The sequence below is a fragment of the Metschnikowia bicuspidata genome, assembly GCF_001664035.1.
Source record: "Metschnikowia bicuspidata var. bicuspidata NRRL YB-4993 chromosome Unknown METBIscaffold_1, whole genome shotgun sequence".
In the NCBI taxonomy this organism is placed as follows: Eukaryota; Fungi; Ascomycota; class Pichiomycetes; order Serinales; family Metschnikowiaceae; genus Metschnikowia; species Metschnikowia bicuspidata.
Genome location: NW_017387731.1, coordinates 4,758,783 through 4,781,040, shown reverse-complemented (window position 1 = coordinate 4,781,040; position 22,258 = coordinate 4,758,783). Strand labels below are relative to the sequence as shown.

General features: G+C 47.4%; 7 protein-coding genes and 1 non-coding gene across 8 annotated transcripts; 4 read left to right on the top strand and 4 right to left on the bottom strand.

The window, feature by feature from the left end:
• Positions 1–268: 268 nt before the first annotated feature.
• On the top strand, positions 269–1,345 carry DAO2 (Dao2p; the record flags this gene model as incomplete). The annotated part of the gene is made up of 1 exon (XM_018856981.1): positions 269–1,345. One exon carries the CDS (start codon positions 269–271, stop codon positions 1,343–1,345), a length of 1,077 nt encoding a protein of 358 aa, XP_018714800.1.
• Positions 1,346–1,677: 332 nt separating this feature from the next.
• METBIDRAFT_77139 (uncharacterized protein) lies at positions 1,678–2,967 on the top strand (the record flags this gene model as incomplete). The annotated part of the gene is made up of 2 exons (XM_018858651.1): positions 1,678–1,723; positions 1,793–2,967. The coding sequence occupies 2 exons, from the start codon at positions 1,678–1,680 to the stop codon at positions 2,965–2,967; spliced, it is 1,221 nt and encodes a 406-aa protein (XP_018714799.1).
• A 5,636-nt stretch (positions 2,968–8,603) lies between these two features.
• METBIDRAFT_77138 (uncharacterized protein) lies at positions 8,604–10,496 on the bottom strand (the record flags this gene model as incomplete). The annotated part of the gene is made up of 3 exons (XM_018858650.1): positions 8,604–8,698; positions 9,240–9,346; positions 9,370–10,496. 3 exons carry the CDS (start codon positions 10,494–10,496, stop codon positions 8,604–8,606), a joined length of 1,329 nt encoding a protein of 442 aa, XP_018714798.1.
• Positions 10,497–12,370: 1,874 nt separating this feature from the next.
• Positions 12,371–13,747, top strand: SES1 (serine--tRNA ligase; the record flags this gene model as incomplete). Its single annotated transcript, XM_018853774.1, has 1 exon — positions 12,371–13,747. The coding sequence occupies one exon, from the start codon at positions 12,371–12,373 to the stop codon at positions 13,745–13,747; it is 1,377 nt and encodes a 458-aa protein (XP_018714797.1).
• Positions 13,748–15,126: 1,379 nt separating this feature from the next.
• Positions 15,127–15,597, top strand: METBIDRAFT_19983 (uncharacterized protein; the record flags this gene model as incomplete). The annotated part of the gene is made up of 1 exon (XM_018854917.1): positions 15,127–15,597. A coding segment is annotated over one exon (471 nt), but the record flags the coding sequence as incomplete, so codon positions are not given.
• Positions 15,598–15,644: 47 nt separating this feature from the next.
• SLD1 (Sld1p) lies at positions 15,645–17,349 on the bottom strand (the record flags this gene model as incomplete). Its single annotated transcript, XM_018858649.1, has 2 exons — positions 15,645–16,077; positions 16,142–17,349. 2 exons carry the CDS (start codon positions 17,347–17,349, stop codon positions 15,645–15,647), a joined length of 1,641 nt encoding a protein of 546 aa, XP_018714795.1.
• Positions 17,350–17,524: 175 nt separating this feature from the next.
• SMC3 (cohesin subunit) lies at positions 17,525–21,106 on the bottom strand (the record flags this gene model as incomplete). Its single annotated transcript, XM_018856600.1, has 1 exon — positions 17,525–21,106. One exon carries the CDS (start codon positions 21,104–21,106, stop codon positions 17,525–17,527), a length of 3,582 nt encoding a protein of 1,193 aa, XP_018714794.1.
• A 598-nt stretch (positions 21,107–21,704) lies between these two features.
• METBIDRAFT_t30 lies at positions 21,705–21,792 on the bottom strand. Its single transcript has one exon. It is a non-coding gene; the product is annotated as a tRNA-Lys (tRNA).
• Between the last annotated feature and the right edge of the window lie 466 nt (positions 21,793–22,258).

Sequence of the window (22,258 nt, the reverse complement as noted above, 5' to 3'; positions counted from 1 at the left end):
TATTATGGACACGTCCTGCGATACGAATATTCCATCCTGTCAGAGAAGACGATGGTTGGAGAATTACAGTGACGCTGCACGTAATTAAAATAACTTCTATCCAAGACCATTTGACTTTTGTATTACAGATCGTAGGATTAAGCGAGTTCATCCTTACCTTCTGACTCATTTTAGGGTTTCCTGGCCCGGAATGCCCTATGTACAGGAAGGTTCTGTCGTCAGATTTTTACCTTCAGCCCGCAATTCAAAAAACCCCGAATATAGTACGATGTCTGATGTCATTATAGTCGGTGCTGGCGTGGTTGGCTTGTCCACTGCCTTAGCAATAGCAGAGGAATCAACCCGCGACCACTCAATCACGGTGGCATCCGAACACAGTCCAGAAGTCAACCCATACTCACCACATTACACATCCTCATGGGCCGGCGCCCATTTCCGGCCGTTCCCTTCTAAAGATCGACACGAACTCAAAGATTATCCACTTGCACGTACCACCCTTCTGAAGTTCAAAGACCTTTCACGTGACCATCCGGAGTCGTCGATCGAATTTGTGAAAGGTGTAGAGTACTTCGAAACACCGGACTCCAAATACAAATCTTTCGCAGAGGGATGGAGAGAGAGTGTTGAGAACTTCCGTGTTTTGGATCAGAGTGAGATTCCCGAGGGGTGTGTTTTGGGGGTAGAGTACGACACCTTCGTTGTCAATGCACCATTATATTTGCAGTTTCTTTATCGCACGTTGAAGTTCAAACACGGCGTAAACTTTGTGCTGGCCAAGTTGAGCAGCCTAGAAGAGATAACAAAGTTGCATGGAGTTGAAGGCCGAAAACCAGTAATCATCAATTGCACGGGCCAGGGACTTCAATGGGGTGGGGGCTATGACAAGGACTGTTTTTCTATACGCGGACAGACACTTTTGATCAACGCTCCAAATATCCCCAAAAATACCAAATTCACTGTCACGCACCAGCTGAATGATGGATTATGGACCTTTTACATCCCGCGGCCTTTGTATGGAGGGGTCATTTTGGGTGGCACGAAACAACCCCACGATACTTACCCAGAACCAAGAGATGAGGAGACGGAAGCCTTGAAGCAGCGCGGCGCCCGTCTTTTTCCAGAATTGATGAGAACAGACGCCAGTGGCAATAAGTTTTTCGATGTAGTGCGTGTGAATGTGGGCTTTCGTCCAGCCAGAAAAGGTGGAGTTAACATCTCCGAGTCCCATCATGATGGTTACAGAGTGATCAATGGCTATGGCTGTGGGGGGTCTGGGTACGAGTTTTCGTGGGGTGTAGCTATGAGAGTTGTTCATCTTCTCGATACTTCAGTATCCAAGTTTTAGGAATATTGGGTATCAATTAAGATGCTGCAAAGCTCGACCAGAGTGGCTAAGAGGAAGACGATGTATCTAACCCATAGGGCCTCGTCTCAATCGGTCATGAAGTTTTGCAAGAACCAGACTCTTAGAATCAATATCTTATCATACCACCTTTTAATTTTGTTTAGAAAAGAAGAAGAAAAAGAAAATACATTTCCCAGAATACGCTCGTATCACCAGGACATGCTTCTTCGGCCTATTGCGGGGTGCCTGCATGCCACGTGCCGCTTATCGCATTGCTTTATTGATAACGTGGGTTGATTTAGTACCCAAGTGTACGTCTGTTATTGTTCACGATGAAAACCCCAAAGCTAAACACAAGGCCTCTCAGGCTCTTAAAAAGTGCAGAAAGACTGATATATACACATTTGAACTCAGGGTCTGTACTGGCACAATTATACCCGGCAATAGAATGGGGCAATTCACCCACCGCTTGGATCAGACACAACCTATTTTTGCTCGGCTACGAGAAAGTTCGATTTTATGCCTATCAGAAATTATCACCTCTTGCCATTCAAAAAGGGGGAGGATTTATAAAATGTGTGGTAGCTGACTTGAACTCGTTTGTGAAGAGAGAGTGGGCTAGCGAAGGAGAATTGTTTCTGAAAATCTGTAGCAGTGTGCATTTTTTTGAGGATGCCAACATCCCCGATCTGAGACTGTTTTTCACGTCTGTGGGTAGCATGATGCTTTCGGGTAAGGAGAAAAATGTACGGATCATAACAGATGAGCTCTTGGAACTATACATTGAGAAACTCAGAGGGAAGATCTCGCTTGATACACCAGCCAGCAAGAGTGAGCGCCAAATCTTAAAGATCTCCACAAATTACTACCAGACTTGCAAGATTAACTACCGCACGCTATATGACCCAAAGATTGGGCCTCGGTCTATCACTATTGGAGATCGGACGTTTTCAATCAAGCTACCCCCTTTGCCTCAAATTTCTTCAAAACAATTACTAGCTCGAGCACTTCTACACAAGGAAATGTACCCTGCTCTTATGCTGCCTGGCCATACTGTTCACGACCAGTTGTCGCGGTCCCAAATTCTTATGGCACCCGCCACAGCTAAAGTGCTCCGATATGATTTGCTGTTTCTAGACGGTCTAGGTGATTTGCTTATCGCTTCAGAGTCATGCCAAATTCTCTATCAATTCCGCTTGCTCCATCCGTACTCGAGTGACACCTCCTTTGGCAAGAAAACTTTCACGTTGCTCAAAAACATCCTCGGCACCAACTCTTTATTGCTGCGACTTGCCACAGCATACAATATGCATCTTGCTTTGGAAGACCCCACAGTTTCCACGTTGCTCAGAGAATCCTATATCCCCCAGACATTTGCAAAAGCAACAGCGGATACCGATATTGGCCAATACGAAGAAGAGTTTCTTGCTGACTATTTCGAACAGTACTCGGGCGCATTGTTCCTCGATCTGCCTGAAGCTGCCAAAGAATGGTTGAGTGAATTATTCGAAAGAATTCTCGCCCTGATCTCAGACACATATCGCATAAATCATAGAAGAGACGCAAACGCTCTGTTTGACTATCGAGCATGGAGCGTGGACGTCATTGGAAGATCCATCTGAGCAAATTTCACAGGTATTTATTACCGAGTGTATGTATTGTATTTCTTTTAAGAGCACCACGTATGAAAAAGATCAGACTTTTCTAGCATCTTTCATGAGGCTCAGAAACCCTCCACTGCTCTTTTTCTTTTTTGGCTTTGACTTTTTGGTAGATTTTAAAGTCATAAAACTATTTTTAGCCTGACCATCATCATCCGAGGAGTCTGAGGAATCCGAGGAGTCTGAAGAGCTTGAGGAATCAGAGTCCAGGTCTGAAGAGGAACTGCTGTCGGAATTGGATTCTAGGTCTATCACGGGTGTAATCGAAGGCTTGCTTGGCTTTGCATTAACAGAAAGCAGTTTGTCTGATACCTCTGGAACACCACGTTGGCTAAGATCGGCAAGTCTTGGTAGCAACGGTTTCCTCGTGGCAGGTTGGCTTTTCGGAACATTCTTAGTAACCTGTTTCTTTTTGCCAGGGGTCACATTTTGAGCTGTAGCAGGGTTGAAAGAGGCAGCATTCTTAGGCGTCAGACTCGAGCTCTGTTTTGTCTGCGGGGCCGAAACAGGCTGTTGTAAGAGTACACCCGTTGCTGACTTGTATTTCTTTGGTAGCAACCGACCAAGCGGAGTCTTGGGAGCACTTGATACGGGTGTCACTGGTTTTGATTTGAGCTCCTTCTTGGGCAACTCGATAGGCTTATCAGAGTCCAGTTCGGAGCTCGATTCTGAGATCGAGTCCGAATCCGACGCAGAGCTAGAAGGTGGTGAGCTAGCATTTTCAGGTTTCGCACTTGAAGACGCACTGCCGTCCCGAGATAATGCATTAGTCTGTTGAACAACTGGGACATTGGATGTGACTTCCAGTAACGAGTCATTATTCTGAACAGGTCTTTCTTGTGCGCCACCTTTATTGTTCTTAGAGACGCCCGACTTGTGGGTCAAAGAGGGGGACGATATCGCGGATGAACCATCTGATGGCCGTGGATTGGGTTTCGATGAGACCGGCTTAGCGTTCGGACTTTTTGAATTTACTTTCGGATTTTGTGATGTTTTATGGGACTTGGTTTGGGATAGAACCACCAGGTTTGAGCTCAGATCACTACTGGCGACAAAAGCAGCATCGTGCTTTCTAGGAGTGGGGGTTTCAGACTTTTGGTCGCCACTCAAATTAGGAGCCGCTCCGCTTGCAGAGTTAATCTTCATCTTTTTGCGGGAATCAGATACCGGCGAGCTTTTTCCTCTTTTCAACGCCTTGTCAGAAGAACCGGAGATACCGGATCCAAGATTTTTGGCCTTTTGGGGCTTTGGCGTCCTGACAGCCTCATTTATCTTATTCGAAGAAGTAGATGGTCCTGCTCCTGGAGTTTTAGCTGTCACGGGGTTAGGTGAGACCTTGCTCTGAGAAGTAGGACTATCGGTCAGGGTCTGAATAGCTTTCGAAGGGATAGACTTGTGCCCAAAATTATCCTTGGGAATTCCCTCACCTATGCGCCTCGTAAGCGTATCCGGAGAATCTTTAGTTAATACTGCACCACCTTTGGATGAGGAAACTTGCATTTGATTCTCTTTATTCTTGAGTTCCCGAATCATGTCATTTCTCACGGATCCCCCAACAATATCCAGAGAAGTGGTGATGTTCGCAGGAGTCTCTTCCGTAGAATCAAGTGGCTTTTTCTGCCCAGATTGTGCGTGAACTGTGGGTCCCATCACTGTCTTGGGAACAGGCTTGCTGGCCTTTTCATTGAATGACGTGTCATCTTCCAGATCTGTACTATCTTCAGATTCGGAAGTTGAATCCAAGACAATTACATCAGACTCCTTTTCCTGTCTCTGCACTCTCTTCTTTTGAACAGCTCTAGACAGAGTTTTACCAGAGGGTTGAGATACCAGAAGCACTTTAGTCTGAGCTGATTGCTGTTTTGCGCTAATAGAATTATCCAGATCCAGGTCACTCAGAGAAAATTCTGCCGAGGAAGACAGGCTCGTACTAGCATCCTTGCGAAGCACCGGATCTTCATTGCGTATGGTGGTTGCTTGAACCATTGGCGTTTTTTTACCAGCTTCGTTTGTTTCTGTAGAGATCCCATGCTCCTTTCCCGTAGTAGTCATGACTTCCGGACGTGTGTTATTGAGCGGCCTTTCAGGTTTATTTGCCATTACCTTGACATTCGCAGCACTGTGTTTTTTGGGACTATCCAAGTGACTTGAGCTTTCGACTATTGATTCAGAACGTTCTTTCTCTTTCTTATTCGTCTCTTTATCCACTTCTTCGTCGCTTGACAGATTACTAATGATGCTGTTATTTGTGGTGTCTTTATTACGCGCATCGGAGCCCGCGTTCTGAAGAGTACCATCGCTTGAGCGCACCTGAGATTTCTGCAGGGCTGAAATGACAGGCTCATTCGTCCCTTCCTCTAGTTTTACTGCTTCTGATATTGCAAGTCTTTCAGCAACTCTTTTGTCGATTTTAGAATCAAGTTTCACCAATTTGATATAATCAGACGAAAGTTTTGCTTTGCTGGTGAATTCATTGAAAGGCGATGGCAAGTCTTTGGCTCTAGCCTCTCTCTCTTTCTCCTTTTTACTAATAGCAGCATTTATGCGATCAGTCTCAAGATTGGGAACAGAGTTTATAGTAGCACGCGAGCGTGTTCGTCTGTCAGCGACATTCTCACCAATTGCCTTTGCTGCGTTTTGTCTATCTCTGAGCTTTTCCTGAAAGGCTATGTTGGTAACACATTTTTCCTCTTCTTCGATATCCAAGCGTGACTTGACCGTGTGATTTGCAAGCGTTGCATTCACTTCTTTGGAGAAGTTCAAGCCTCCACTTGACTTAAATTTTGCGAGCACAACATTTTTTGGTAGGATAAGCCCAGATGATTGATCCTCTGTGGGCTTTTTAGAAGAGGCGACATTTGTATTTGGAGAAGTAGTTTTTGCTCCGTCACTATCATTCACTTCTCCCACCAAACTGTGTATCTTCTTATTTTGCGAAGATGGTATTACTTTCGAAGCTTTGGCCGGCGCAAGAGTTGTTGATGGGCCAGACATTTTGGTCGCTTTTGGTGACTTCGAATTAACAGCTTTTGGCGTCACAGGCTCAGAATTACTGGCAATCGCAGCATTTTCATTTTGTTGATCACTTTCACCATCTTTTTCGGACGCAACTGCTTTGGACACAGTTGAAGTCTCAACAGTCATAACCTGAGCCATATGCTGTTGATCTTTGTTTCCACCGACGTGCTGCATTTTGTTTGTCTTTGGAGTGGAATTAATGGCTGTAGTCTTAGAAGGTGTAGCGGAGACAGAACTTTGCACTGGCTTAGAAGATGGAAGTTGTGTTGTTGATTGCATTGGCTGAACCTGCGTCACAGGGTTTGTTGGCAGCTGGACATACTGTGGAACGTGAGACAAATTTTGAGCACTTAAACCTGTATCAGGTTTCTTAAGGCTTTCAACTCTGTAAGCTTCGGACAATGATGTAAAACCCTGTGCAAACTGAGGCATAGATGGGCGAGGCCATGTCTGGACCTGGCTTAGTGGTGGTAAACGGCCTCCAGCTGGAATTGGTTGCTGGGGTGTCAGAGTGGAGAATTGAGAAGTAGACGCTGGAGCTGTTTTCGATGGCGTTTTGCCATGCGGTGGTTGAGGAGGCGGGAGATTCACCGCCGAATTAGTCTCGGATCTCGGTGAGACCTGAAACTTCGCAGCAGGAGCGGATTTCACGGATTTTTCAAGCTCTTGCCGTAAACTATTCTGCGTTTGAGCACGAAATTGTTGAGACGCCAAAGCCGGAGCCATAAACTGAGATTGCATCCCTGCAGAAGGCAGAGACTGAGAAAAAGGCAAAGACAGAGGCTTAGACTTTGAATTTGTCTGAGACTGAGACTGAGACTGAGACTGAGACTGAGACTGAGACTGAGACTGAGACTGAGACTGAGACTGAGGCTGAGGCTGAGACTGAAACTGAGGCTGAGACTGAAACTGAGGCTGAGGCTGAGACTGAGACTGAAACTTTGACTGAAATTTAGACTGAGGCTTTGACTGAGTCTGAGGAAAAGATTGAGACTGAGTCTGGGTCTGAGGGGTGGAATGAGAATAAGTCTGAAAAGTGGTCTGGTGATATTTTGGAAGTGGAGCGTGAGCATTCACAGGTTTAGCCTGTGACGGCTGTGTCTGTGCGAATGTTGGAGACACATGGCTTTGCGAGACTTGAACAACCTTTTGTTTTGTTTGAGCAGGGGTTTCTACTTCCATTTGTAGCTGGGGTTGCAGCTGTGTCTCTGGCTTCCTCGAGGATACCGCAGTAGCATTTTGAATATCTCTGGATACAACGCCGGGCAGCAGGATGCCATCTTCAGGAGGCACTGGCGCATGGCCCTCTTTACTGCCTTTGTAATTTCTACTTTTGCTAGTGTTTGAGTCGACTCTAATCTTCAGAGCCTGAATATCAGATGGTGTCACGAGTTGCGAAAATGTGCCCTGAGCCTCCAAGTCGGTATCTTCATTATCACTGAATACGCTTTTGGAGATGGACCTGTCAGATGTGTGAGGAGCCACAAGCATACCCGAAGTAATTCTCTTGCCCTTGGTTGCCGACTGAGGTGACGAACGTTTTACTGGGATGATTTTCGAGGGCACAGCGGCATGTTCAGGCACCGGAGGCGGCAAGTGAACAGGAGAAGAGGCAACATGACTTTCATGAGGCTCTGGCCGCTGCACAGTAGTTTCAGCTGGCGGAAGAACCGTTGTGTTGGCCACAGAAGCCTGCGTGTTATCAGCAACAGTGTTAAGTGCCACAGAACCTGTCTGGTGAGCAGCCCAGATGGTCCGTGAGCGCTTCAGGAAGCGGCTCACATCAGAGTCCGAATCTGGAGACACACCGCGTTTTAACGAGGCACTTGAGACATCGAGAATGCCGGCGGGTAGCACGGCAGAGGTATCTCTGAGAAGGCCCAGGAAATTGTTTCGCACAAGCACGCGTAGGACGTCGCCCGAGGCAAAGACATCGGCGGCCGTAAATTCGGGATCCAAATCACAGCAGTCTTTGTCCTGGATGCCGTCCAATTCGAGAGTTTCAGCGTCAGGATAAAGCCTGTAGTACCGTTTCAAAAGCGCATCACAGACCTCGCTGAGCGAGCTGGACGGGCTCGTGAGATGTAGGAATTTGCGGACCGCAACGCTGCCATTGGTCATGTCCACATGCCCTACTGGGATAAGCTCCACTTGGAGCTTCAATTGCATTTGGGGATGAGGGAGGGGTTGATGAGAGATCTAGGGTGGAGCGGTGAGATTCCTGGTCAGTCAAAACAATGATTTTTTCGGAAAGACACCTGTACACCAACGACCGGGTGCAAGTCCGTTTTCAGGCGTGCGGTTTGGGAAATGGCGGGGTTGACCTTTTCCCGGCAAGCTTGGCCACTTGTCTTTTCTTTTCTTGTTTTTGATCGTGCTCTTTACACGTCTTGCACGTCTTTTTTTGTTGTGGGGTTTCCGTCTTTTCGCTCTTCATTTCTTTTGTCTGTTTGATCTCATTTGTCTCATTCGTCTTCTGTCTCATTTGTCTCATTTGTCTCCTGTCTCATTTGTCTCATTTCTCTCATTCATTTCTTTAATTTGTCTCATTTGTCTCCTGTCTTATTTGTCTCATTTCTTTAGTTTGCCTCATTTGTCCCCTGTCTCGTTTCTCTAATTTCTCTAATTTCTCTCATTTCTCTAATTTGTCTCATTTGTCTCCTGTCCCATTTCTCTCATTTCTTTAGTTTGTCTCATTTGTCTCCTGTCTCATTTGTCTCATTTGTCTCATTTCTCAAATTTGTCTCATTAGTCTCCTGTCATTTGTCTCATTTCTCTAATTTGCCTCATTTGTCTAGTTTGTCTCATTAGTCTCCTGCCTCATTTCTCTAGTTTGTCTCATTTGCCTCATTTCTCTCATTTCTTCAATTTGTCTCATTTGTCTCCTGTCTCATTTCTCTCATTTCTCTAGTTTGTCTCATTTCTCTCCTGTCTCCTGTCTCATTTCTCTAATTTCTCTCATTAGTCTCCTGTCTCATTCGTCCCATTTCTCTCCTTCGTCTCACGTCTCCTTTTGCCCCATCTCACTGTCCTCGTCAAGTCGTGGAAGCACCCACAGACAACTCATCCAAGACTATACTTGAAGTACGGATCGTCAAAGAGCTCCTCCCTGGCCGCGCGGGCGTCACTGGGGTCGGGCCCCAGTGCGTGTTGAAAAGCGCCGCGGGCCACAGCAACATTGCCAAACGCAGCGAGCTCTTGCGCAGGCCGGCCGCCGCGCCAAGGCACAATCTCGCCGTCCATGGTGCCGCAGTAGTAGGTGGCCGAATACGGGTGGCCGTAGGCTATTGACGCCGTGCGCGAGGAGCCCCCCGGCCCGTTCCTCTGGAGAGTCGCAGCACCAACTTGCCGTCTAAGGCCCTGAACACTAGCACGTCGCCGTTGTCCGAGGCGACGTGTAGATGCTGGACCTCGGTCTCGCGCCTCGGGCCGAGCACGAGCGGAAGGGTCTGGAGGTACTTGTTTCGCGTCAAGGGCCCGAAGTTCACAAGCTTGTTGACGGGCGGCGCGTGGCTGGAGACCATGTCCCACACCCGGATCTTGTCGTCGTTGCCTGCAGTGTAGAGCACGTGGCCTAGCTCGTCCCACGCCAAGGCGTTGACGGGCCCCAGGTGCGCCTTCACCGACGAGGAGCCCACGTTGAGCCGGTCCGCGGCCGCGCTGCGCACGCCGGTCTTGGTCATGTCGAGCCGCGCCACGCAGCTCTTGCTCCGGCGGATGTCCCACACTTTGGCCTCGCCGTCGTGCCCGCCCAGCGCGAGCATGTACGGGTTGTGCGGGTGCCAGCCCACCGCCAACGTCTTGCCGCGGTGGCCCGCGAGCGTGTGTGCGCTGGACGCCGTGCGGAGGTCCAAGAGCCGCACGGACGGCTGGTCGCTGGCCACGGCGATCATTGCCTGCGACGAGTATGCGTTGCTGCGGTGCGCGGACACACTGAGCGCGTACACGCGGCTGGCCAAGTCGAACGTGTGCACGACGGCCACCTCGTTGGTGTCCCACACCTTCACGGTGTGGTCGAAAGACGCGGAAAGGAACATGCCCGTGTCGCGCGGCCACCATTCCACTGCCGACACGCCGAACTGGTGTGCGGCGCGGCGCGGGATGGCCGCAATGGGCACAAGCCGGCCGCCGGGTTTAGCCGTGGAGTCTGCGGGGGGAAGGCCGCGGGGAAAGGCTTGTTCTGCCTCCGCCAAGGAGCCCTCCCGGAGCTCCTCCGCCCGGCCTGCCTCGGGGGACCGTTCCCCACGCAAGTCCCAGATTTTGATGCTGGAGTCGCCGCAGCCGCTGAGCATGTACCTGTGCTCTGAGCTCTCGACGGCGAGGGAGTTCACGGCCGCGTTGTGGTGGCAGTTGTCGGGGAAAACGTTGGGGCTCACGGGCCGGAGCGTGCTGTATAGAGACTCGGTGACGGTGACGGCAAAGTCGCTGGGCCGGAGCCGCCCAGTCTTCCTTTCGAGAAGAAGAGACTGCATTTATGTTTGTGGAGGCCGGGTGCCGATCAAGACATAGAGAACGCCTCGAGCTTGAGGGGAGGTGCCGAGACTGGCTGTGCCGAAGAACAAGGCCAGGGCCGGTGCAGTGCTGGTGCAGTGCCGGTGCAGTACTGATGGACCCAGCGGTGCGCAGCCATTTCCAAATTGCTGCAAGCTGGACCGACGCACGCGGTGAGCGGGCTGCGTCGAAGGATCCTGGTGGCTTCGGGTGATTTGGTCGTTTCTGGCGTGCATGGGAGGGGGTGATGGTTTCTGGTGTTTCTGAAACTTGGTGCTTTCTGTGGCCGTTCGTGAAAGTGCTTGATGGCCTTTCATCATTTCTGGCGGTGCTTGATGGCCTTTGATTACTCATGGCAGTGCTCAATGGCTTTTGATCATTTTTGCTTCATGATTCTAGGCCATTCTCTTCGTTCTTGAAGGCCATCACTTCTCAAATTGAATGGGGCGACGTGTTCATCTACGCATAGCCGTCCCAGACGAGACACGGCCCTGGAATTCGTATTACCTGAATGGAGCTGCGTTAATATACATGTGAAAAAATGCAATCGTTGTTCTCAAAGTGCCCGGGAGCTAAAATGTGGCCCAAGCACTTCCAAAACATCTGTTTCATCCGTGAGTAAAGAAACGTTATCCCGCATTCTCTCTTGGCTCGTTGAACATACCTCCTGAAAAATCGCCCTCTGAAGAGCCCGAACTTCGAATGTTCGCAGCTCACAGACATGAATATTCTGTGGGCCTCTATACCATCAAACTTATTCTGGAATACCCATGTTACTCCTTTCAAGTAAAAAAAAAATGGTTGCACAATTCGACTCTTGTCAAAGCATGGCACTTAGAGGCAAGCGTTTATAGAAGATACCCGGATTGGTTCCGAGGCCCGCTTACACATATACCCAGTATGCGATGCAGCATATACATGCAAGGCTGGGAACACGGAAGTAATTCATTGTGTTTTGCCACTGCCCGCACCAGTGGTTCCGACACAACGTCTATTTAACACCGTTGAGGTGCGTATTTCCTTGCAAGTGTATTGGAAGTCACGCTTTTCGACTTTGCAGGAAATGGACACCTCAGAAAATCCTGAGGTCCTTGTTGCTAATCAGAAATGAAAGAATCGGTTGTTTTCGGTTCCATGCTCACAGGGCAACACCGGTGTGAGACATGTGCGCCAAGGCCAGCCCACAGTCATTAATAACTCTTGACCGTTTGAGTTTAATGCACTAGCGTGACAAGTAGTCCCTGCCATAAGGAGGCCTCCAGCACTTTCTCACCAGATAAAACACAGCTATGAAGAATTTCACCAAGTCTTCCCGAAATCATACAAACCGGTCGAAGACTCTGAACAGAACGAATCATAAATCTAACGGCAACTGAGATTCGCGGCCAGAACAAGTAAAGAATCAGCATCGCAAGACACTGCACCCACCGCTACAGGTAAAAAAGGTCGCCATGTCGCAAGTTGGTCTTACGAGGCTTCACAAAGGAAGCAAAAAACCTCCATCCAATTTAGTCTATTCTAGCCACGAAAAATCACCAGTTGATACTTTGATTCAGGCCGACGTCAGACGCAAAATAACACCATCCATATAAGCCCAGGTCTTGAAGCCGCAGTGAAACCAAGAATCCCCACCCTTCTATTCGGAAAGCCCGTGAGGCCAAAGCCCACCCTCCGAACATCCCAGGTGGGACCTTGCCAACGGACTAGCCATTCTGGTGCAGGACTGGCTCTGGACAGGCTCAGCCATTGGCACTACGCTTGAGAAGCAGGCGCTTCCTGCAGGACGCAAAAAAACCTATCCGAAAAAGCCAGTATAAAAAACTTGTCCTCACGTTTCACGCACACAAGGCCAAACATGTTGGACATTAATGCTTTCCTTGCTGACAAGGGTGGAGACCCAGAGAAGATCAGGGTCTCGCAGAGAAAAAGAGGCGCTCCAGTGGAGATTGTCGATGAGATCATTCAGGGCTACAAGGACTGGACCAAGATTAGATTCGACTTGGACGCCTTGAACAAGAAGCAAAACGCGCTACAGAAGCAGATTGGCCAGAAGTTCAAGGCCAAGGAGGATGCCAGCGCGTTGTTGGCGGAAAAGGACCAGCTTGCCGAGGAGAAGAAGCAGCTCGTGGAGGTCGAGCAGAAGGCCGACGCAGACTTGCGCTTCAAGGTCAACCAGGTTGGCAACATTGTCCACGATTCCGTTGTAGAGTCCCTGGACGAGGCTAACAACGAGATTGTCAGGACCTGGAAACCCGAGAACTACGCGGAAATCTCCGAGGTGGCATCTGCCACCGGTGTGCCCGCCAAGTTGTCCCACCACGAGGTGCTCTTAAGATTGGACGGCTACGACCCAGAGAGAGGTGTTAAGATTGTGGGCCACCGTGGATACTTCTTGAGAAAATGGGGTGTTTTCTTGAACCAGGCCTTGATCAACTACGGCTTGGCCTTCTTGTACGAGAAGGGCTACCTCCCATTGCAGGCCCCCGTCATGATGAACAAGGAGATCATGGCCAAGACCGCACAATTGTCCCAGTTCGACGAGGAGTTGTACAAGGTCATCGATGGCGAAGACGAGAAGTACTTGATCGCCACTTCCGAGCAGCCCATTTCCGCCTACCACTCCAACGAGTGGTTTGAGAGTCCATCCGAGCAGTTGCCTATTAAGTACGCCGGCTACTCGTCTTGTTTCAGAAGAGAGGCCGGTTCGCACGGCAAGGACGCTTGGGGCATTTTCCGTGTGCACGCGTTTGAGAAGATCGAGCAGTTCGTGTTGACTGAGCCCGAGAAGTCTTGGGAGGAGTTCGACAGCATGATCGAGAACTCCGAGGAGTTCTACAAGTCGCTCGGCTTGCCTTACCGTGTGGTGGGCATTGTGTCTGGCGAGTTGAACAACGCCGCTGCCAAGAAGTATGACTTGGAAGCGTGGTTCCCATACCAGAAGGAGTACAAGGAGTTGGTGTCGTGCTCCAACTGCACAGACTACCAGTCAAGAAACTTGGAGATCAGATGCGGCATCAAGCAGCAGAACCAGATCGAGAAGAAGTACGTGCACTGCTTGAACTCCACCTTGTCTGCCACCGAGAGAGCCTTGTGCTGTATTTTGGAGAACTACCAGAAGGAGGACGGAATTGTTGTGCCCGAGGTCTTGAGACTGTACATCCCAGGCAAGCCCGAGTTTCTTCCATTCACCAAGGAGTTGCCTAAGAACAGCACCTCCAAGAAGAAGAACTAGATCAGCGCCGCACATGCGAGCCAGACTAGTCTCGGCGTCTCACGGCAGTTTGGTGCCACATACATGCCAATCAAACAATGAATTCATGTGGAGACATGTGACGATCTGTAGACGAAGTAGCAAGCCGTAGCCGGGGGATTCGGGGCCGATTAGTCCTTGCCACCACAATTGACGAACCACGTCTCATCATGTCCCATTTAGAAGCTATTTTCGGGATAATCTTGATCAAATACCACTTCTGTTTCTGCTGCATACGGAAAGTCAACACAACCAGACGGTTTATTGGAGTAAATATCTAACTTACATATAATGGTCGCCCGGAACATGAACGCATTGTCTACATCAGACACATCATGTTCAAGCAACCGTCGGCACAACAGCAGCACAAAATCGCCGCACAGCATCCGCAAAAAGTTTTGCAGCATCCACCACCACTCTTAGATGGCGGCTGTTGCACATACTGGGGCTGTTGTTGCTGATAGTAGCCTTGTGGCGGCGCGCCTTGTTGGTAGTATTGTCCTTGTTGTCGGTAAGGCTGGCTGTTAGTATTCACGCAAAAGTCAGCACGTGGTCCCGACAGACTCCCATGAAGTATTCATACCGAAATGGGCAACAGAATAATGATGGGCTGAGCTCGGGAGCTCTACTGCTGCATTGGCCACCTCTAATCTGTACTCGACACATACCATGTTTAATGAAGTGAAGGAAAAGAGGAGGTCTTGCCTCAGCCCCGTTTGAGCCTAAATACGAAGATACGGGAGAAGAAAGAACAGCAAATGGTGTCCTGGATTGACATGACTGTACAGGACGATCATGTCTGGATGCAAGCAACGAATGTTATGTCGCTCCACCTTCCTCGTAGTCTAGTTATTAATATTACCCAGCCTCGACCTGCACCGAACCACGCATCGCAGACCTCGCAGCCCAGACAGGCATATGACGTTGAGATGCCCGGATCGTTCTTCAGCCAGGGAAAAGAGAAGTGGATCTGCATCACAAAAATGAACCGTGGTCTTTCTTTTATGGGCGGAAAACGAGCCAAACAACAGACACGGGGGGAAACGGCCCCAAATAAAAAACACCACCTGGCCCCGGACTTCTCCGCTTTACCCACTCATCTTCCGGGCACGCCCTCTTCTTTTGCATCCACGGTTTCGTTGCCATTCACAGCTACTGTCAACCTGAAGTTGTCAGCTATCCCCGGGGGAAGCTCAATAGACTCAGAAACACCGAATCAAACTGAGACAGTATTGGCTCCCAAAATTGCGTCACCTAATCAGCCAGAGCCTTCGACTGTCACAACCAATGGCTTTCCACAACCAGAACAAAATGCTGGAGATACCCAAAAGCAAGCTGCGCCGATTCCAAAGGCAGAAAAAGAGCCTGTTTTTATTGAGGGAACCAACATCTCGCTCCAGACAGAGGAAGATATTGCGCGCTGGATAGCTGAGCGTCGGAAGAAATGGCCCACTAGGAAAAACGTCGAGGCCAAAACACAAGACCAAAAGGAGAAGGCACCAGAAAAAGAGCAGCTGCTGTCCAAACTGAATATTTGCAAATTTTACGCGAGAAACAAGCGATGCAAATTCGGAACCAAATGCAGAAACGTGCATGAATCGGGCACGGGTCAGAATCACCAAGCAACGGCATCCCAAAACACCTCTTCCACGCGCAAAATGATAAATGGTGTGCTCGTGAACATCCCACAGCGATACAAGAAAGAAGTCCAGGGGGCTGGCTCCCTCTTCACCAAGCTTGTGCAGCGGGACTTGTATGAGCACGAGAACAACGTGATTGTTGACTTCATTCAATATCTCGATTCACAGGGCGTGATCAACCACGATGTCACATCCTCATAGCTGGCCCACAAAGTGTCTTGTATTCTATGTCAAACTTTCTATGTGAACGGATGTTGGTCATCTTTCATTTTTCTCGTGCACTCCAACATGATCGAGCACTGCTTTCCAATCTCTGACAACTTCCCAATGACAACCTCATTTCCCTTTCCGAAACCGTAGATAGAATATGGAAGACCCACGTCTTCGCAGAATTCAATCACAAAAGGCTGCACACGTCTCAAGTTATGCCTCGGGAGTCTAGGAAATAAATGATGGATGGCCTGGAACTGCAAGCCTCCATGGAGAAAGTCAAGCCAGCCGGGACAGTCGACGTCCATTGTTGTCCGGAGCTGTCTCGAGGCAAAACTCTCGCTGACTCCCAAGTCCGCAGTGGACATTGCAAAATGGGAGAGAGTGATCTGAACATGGACAAGCATGGTGGCCATATGGCTTATCATCACAAACATGAATTTGTTCCAGCCTCCTTCAACACTTCCAACCATCAAATAGAAAAACCAAAAAAAAGAAGAATGAAAGCCCAGCAAGCTCAAAGTACCTGAACCATGCTGCTTTTCCATGTCTCGGACCCTGTCCAAGAAGAAGGTGCGTCCAAGATAATCTGTACAAGTTGAAACGACCAAAGGTGAGAATGGGGTAGTACAAGTATTCTTGAAAAGGAATAACTTTCTTGGCAAAAGCGTCGAGCCAAAGTACTTTGTCATAGTACGTAGAGTACACATCACCAAACAAACGAGTGCTTACAGCAAAAAATGGCAAATGCTGGATATCTGGATCATGGACAGGATCATTCGTGATGAGATGGTGAACATTGTGGTTCCTCTTCCACCAGCCCAAGCTCAAGCCCCCAAACCAATCAGCAATTATCATACCAAAAAGATTGTCAATCTGATAATTGTGGGAAATCGAAACGTGTCCGGCATCATGGGCAATGAAAGTCATTTGGTGCCAAGCTGTGCCCATGAATAGAGCACTGAGAAAGTAATACCCAAGATGCAAAAACGAGAATGAGTATAAGAACAAAGAGGCAATCTTCACCACTTCTCTCACATAGTTTGAGTAGTGGCACTTGTAAAACCCATTCTTGATGACAGTGGCATGGAGCTTCTCATACTTTTCTCTGATTTGATTTTGTGTACCGTAATCTAGATCGGGAAGTCTCAGCAACTCCTCTCGAACAAGCCCGTTGTCAAATTGGCGCATGAGTTCTTTGGGATCAACAATCGCTCCAGTACCTGTAATTGGATAAAGTTGCTCCTTATTGCTTGAGTTTACGTATTCAATGTTTTGTGGGACGACTGGCTTCACCGGGCCCAGGGGCGATCCCGCCTGATGCAATTTGGGATTGACTTCTAAATCTTCAAGTTCTACTGAAGTCTCTGAGGAAGCATCGTCAGAAGTTATTGGAGAGCCTGAATCTAACTTCTCACCAAGAGAGTCGGATGTCTTTGCGCGTTTCGTATTAGAAGGATAGACCGCACCCTGGATGGGAGGCAACAAATTTTTCCACATTGTGTCGATCTCACCTATTTTCCATTTGCTGAAAGTAGCGATAGATTCCTCGCTGTGGTAGGCGAGCATTTCATCCGTTGCATCTCTTCCAACCATGTGGTACACAGCCTTGTCACCACCGGGGTGATACTTGAGCCAAGACGTGAGATTTAAAACGCTATTTTCATATATGACAATCACTTTTCCCTCGGATATGAGACCCTCGATCTGCCTCGAGGTGAATTTTTTGACCATGTTATAGTTGGTGCGACCAAGAAGAACCAGATATTCTGACCTATATCTGCATCGCCTCATTCTGAGATCGGACATGAGACGCGATCAGGCGAGCTCTGCACGTGATCGCGAGTGTTGGCTAAAATTGGCTTCACCAAGAATCACGCCACGCCCAATCGGCATTTTGCATTTATAATCATCGTTGGATTTCAACAAATGTCAACGCATCTTCTTGCTCAATCTCCGCCACGGAACTAACTTTGTTTGCGAAGGATACACCATAAAATGTGTTCGCGACTTGTAGCATCTCGGGCCGGAACGTCGTGCAGATAAACTGAGCGTTGGATGCCAAGCTCAGGACCATGGCTGCGACAGCCGTTCGGTATTGGGTGTCCAAGTTGGCATCGATTTCATCAAAAAGGTAAAATGGAGCAGGATCACATTTTTGAATCGCAAGAATAAGCGTGATTGCGCATAGAGATTTTTGTCCACCTGAAAGCTGTTCGATTTGCTGCTGTTCATCTTCCTTTGAATTGAATGAGACAAGAATCGAAACACCAGTGTAATTCTCGATAGACTCAATATCTCGCTCGTCATCCTGATCGCTCTTGGTTCGCATCACCAACTCGCCCTTTCCACTTGGCACGAGCTTTTCAAAGAGTTCGGAGAAACTTCTGGAAACCTCTGAGAAACTCTTTTTGATAGCGTTGTCCTTCTGCTGCTCGAGTGAAAGCACTAAATTTTCAATCGATTCTTTCGAATTTTCTAAATCGTGCTTTCTGGAAATCAAGTCTTCTCTTTCTTTGGCAAATGTGTTGTACTGCTCCAACGCTTTTTTGTTGATATGAGCATATCTCTTTAGCTCATTGTGTATGACATCGAGGTTTCGGAAGATTTCATCCAGGGTGATATTCTCGAAAGTCGTTTTATCGAAAGCCTCCTCAGGTAGTCCACCTAAAGCACGAATTTTCTCCTGTAACTCTTCCCTTCTTTTATCAGATATGGCTTTCTTTACAAGAATTTTTTCTGCTCTCTTAGACGCCTTTTCAATCTTCAACAATAGAGCAGCCTGTTGTTTATTGGCTTTTTCGAGATCTTTCTTCTTTTTCTCAGAGTCTTTCACGATCTTTTCAAGATTTAGCTCAGCCACTCGTGTTTTTTTGCCCAAATCTTCGATCTGAATTTCAAGAGCCAGGATTTCATTTTTGATCACACGCGAGTTCGTTTCTCCTATCTTCAAGCTTTCAGACATGCTTGACTCCTTCAAGGTCTTGATTTGCGAGTCATACTTAGAAGATATGTTCTCAATTTCCGCGATTTCAGTTTCTAATACAACGACCTGCGTTACAATCAGATTGTATTCTTCCTCAATTTGTGGGAGTCTTGTAGTGATGTCTTCAAGCTTTCTGGAATCTTCTGCCGTCAAATCCGAGGTGAATTCGGATGCCATCTCCTCTCGAAACTGCTTGACTTTGCTGTTGAGACTGGAGATGGCCAGACGCATAGTCTCGTATATCTTCTTCAAAGTGCTTATTTCTCTTTCCAAAGATAGCTTATTGGTGAGAACCTTACCATGTTCAAGCCTTTGAGGCTCAAGCCTTGCTTTTAAATCCTCAAACTCTTGAGTTTTAGATTCGAGTGAACGTGTGGCCGTAGCAACATCTGATTCCATGTCCTTGAGCCTCATCTCGTAATCTCTCAAATCTTGATTTAATTTGGTTAACTCAGCTTTTTTCTTTGACTGAAGTTTCAAGCTATCAAGACGAGCGTGCTTGTACTGTCTAAATCCTCCACTGAGAACACCTTTAGTACTTGCACGATCTCCATCCAAGGTGATCGCATTAAGCCCATGTTTCCTTGCCAATTCAGAGCCTTTCTGGAGGTTATTGCAAATGATAGTCTTGCCAAAAACTTGTTGAATAGCCTTTCCCACGAGCTCATGATTGTGCTTAATTTTTTTAATGAGTGGGATGAATTCGTGTTCTTCCTGATCGGGAAATGTAGCAGGATTGACATGTATCCTATTGAGGGGCATGATAGTGATTCTGCCAGCCTTTACACGACTCAACTCTTTCATGAGAATCAGAGCAGTCTCATCGTTATCGACAACGATATGGAATAAAGAGTTTCCGGCCACCACTTCAATTGCAGTTTTGTATTTATCAGAAGTAGTGAAGAGTTCAACGAGGGGCCCAAACACAGAATCCTGCAAGTTGAGTCTTTCGGTGATCGCATTCACAGCCTCGAGTGCTTTTGCCTGCGAGCGGTCCATGGTTTGTGCCACTTTATGGCTGGCATTAGCATATTCATGTTCTGCCGAGTCACGAAGAGATATTAACTTGATTTCCTCTCGTAAGAGTTGTTTTTTTTCTTCCAAAAGTGTCAGAACTCTCAATTTAGCAGCATGAACACCTTCTTCTGCCACCATGATACTTTGCTCATTTTGAACATCGTCAAGAGTACTGCGCAAATCTTCGAGGCGTGTCACGCACTCTAGGTGTTGCTCCTCATTACTTTTCAAATCTTGCTTTACAGACTCGAGGCGTTGTTCTCTGGTGGATAAATCCTCTTCGAGAGTTCCGATTTCTGTTTGTAACCATGCGTCTCTTTGACTCTTAGATGCGAATTCCAGAAATCTGCTTTGCTTTGAAAATATCAATCTCTGGGTGTTTGAAAGTTCCGTAATCTCTGCGGCAACTTCTGCCTCTTTTTCTTTCAAAGCGGCTAATCTTGGGTAGTGAGACTCAGTAAGAAGCTGAGTATTTTTTTGTACTTTCTCGCTTAATTGATCCACCTTTAATGCATCATCACCTGCCATGGTTTTCTGAGATACAAGGCGATTCACGAGCGCTGCCTCTTCGGCTTTTTTCGCTGCTAGGGACGCCAACACACGATTTTCATCGGTTTTACACAGCTCTTGCTCTAGACTTGCTAGTTTCATCGACGACGCCAATTCATCGATAGAGAGCTGGATATTTTGGCAGATCTCTTCTCTTTTTTCTAAATCCACCAAATCATTTCGAGAATTCAGCACTATGGTTTCATATTCTTCCTCTCTTTCCTCGATTTGTGCGTTCAAAGATTTTAGCTCGCGGTCAAAAATATTGAATTCGTAGATTTTCTTGTTTTTCTCGAGTTGCTGATATTCTTTCAAGTTATCCAGTTCCATTTGTAGGTCTGAGATCTTCTCCTCGAGCTTTTCCATTGAGTCGTCGATCCGTTCCATCTTAAATTGAGAGTGCGCCATTTCCTTGTTAGACTCACGAAGCTTTGCCTCAAACATTTTTGCCCCACTGACTTCTTTCAAAAGCTGAAGCCGCTCCGAGTCTTTCGAGTTGGTCAAAGATGTGATTCTACCCTGTGGAACTATGTAGTACGGGTTCAGTCTAGAAAATCCAGCACTTTCTAAGAGATTCATGATATCAGACCGTGTTGCAGATCGCCCGTCCATCGAATAGTCGTCTTTCTTCAAACCAATAGTTCTACGGATGGAAACTTCATCCTTTTGGATGGGGAAACGTCGGTCGGAGTTATCAAAGACGACTTCCACATAGGCAGACATCACCGTACCGGATCCTTCATGAATAAGTCCTTGTCTTTCTTCTCTTGTCATGTGGTTATAGGCATCAGACAACACAAATCTAATAGCCGAGAAAAAATTCGACTTTCCCAGGCCATTACGCCCGATAACCACGTTGAGATTCGGAGAGAGATCATCTATGATTGTGGTGTTTTTATAGGTTTTAAAACCCTGTATGGTGATGCGTTTGATGAACATCTTGTTCCCGAAGTCACTGGTTAAGACGTGTCCGATATTTTAGCATGGGGGATGTATCGCGTCGCGTCTTGATCGTTGGCGTTGTTTACACAGGCCTTTTGCTAAAAGTGACTGCGCAATATGTAGACTAGATGAAGACAGATCATAATTCTTGAAGAAAGCAAAAAATAAAATTGCCTATATATTCTTGGATTCGTTTGTAATATGCTAGTTTATCTAAACTTAGTAGCTATTATAGGACAAATATCCATTCCCTTGCTCTGCCTAGAAATCCTGACTTTTCATACATGCCGTGAAAACAAATCGACCAGAATGAGTAACAGTTGGATCTAAGATATCCGCATGTTCTTGAGCCAATAAACAACAAATGTCAATTGGCTCTTGAGTCTTTATTCAAGAAAATAGATCATGTACCAAGTCTGACTCGATTTAATTGTGGCTTTTGCATGGAACCAGAGTTCGGCTGACTCAGAAGTACCGGGGCTTGAGTAAACATTACCTGGGAATATCAGAACGTCTCCTGAAGAAAATTATCCAGCCTGGGCTTGATTTATATAATCGTTACCTAAAAATGAAATTCAAAAGATTTCAAAAAGAAAGCCCGATGCGGGGCTCGAACCCGCAACCTTTTGATTGACCTTATGAAGATTAAGAGTCAAATGCTCTACCGATTGAGCTAACCAGGCTTCTTGATGACAGATATTATGAAACAGCCTGGAGCTGTCTCTTAAACTACGAGTAGATCGGTTTATAGATAGTTCAGCCTTAGTGGATAGGCCTAGTCTATCTGTCGTATTCTCGATGTCTAAAAAGTGTTATCCTTCTTCAGGGATGTCTCAGCCTCACGCTCCTTTATAGTTCGGAACCCTTCTATACAGTAGGTGAGGGGTAACCCCGATCAGGAATGTTTAGACTCTTCGTCCTTCGTATTATACAGGATGCCCAGAATCTATAATCTGGCTCATGTCGTATCATAACATTATCTCCCCAAAATTAGAATGTTCGTCCTCGAACATTTAGTTATCATGGATAGAGGAAAGCCTCGAAGTACCTTCGCCGCGTCTGATTATTCTGTGACGGCGTACTACCGCGTGTTCTCCGGTTGTAGAATGGAACTCAGGGAGGTTCCCTGGCCGTGTGCGATTATATGCG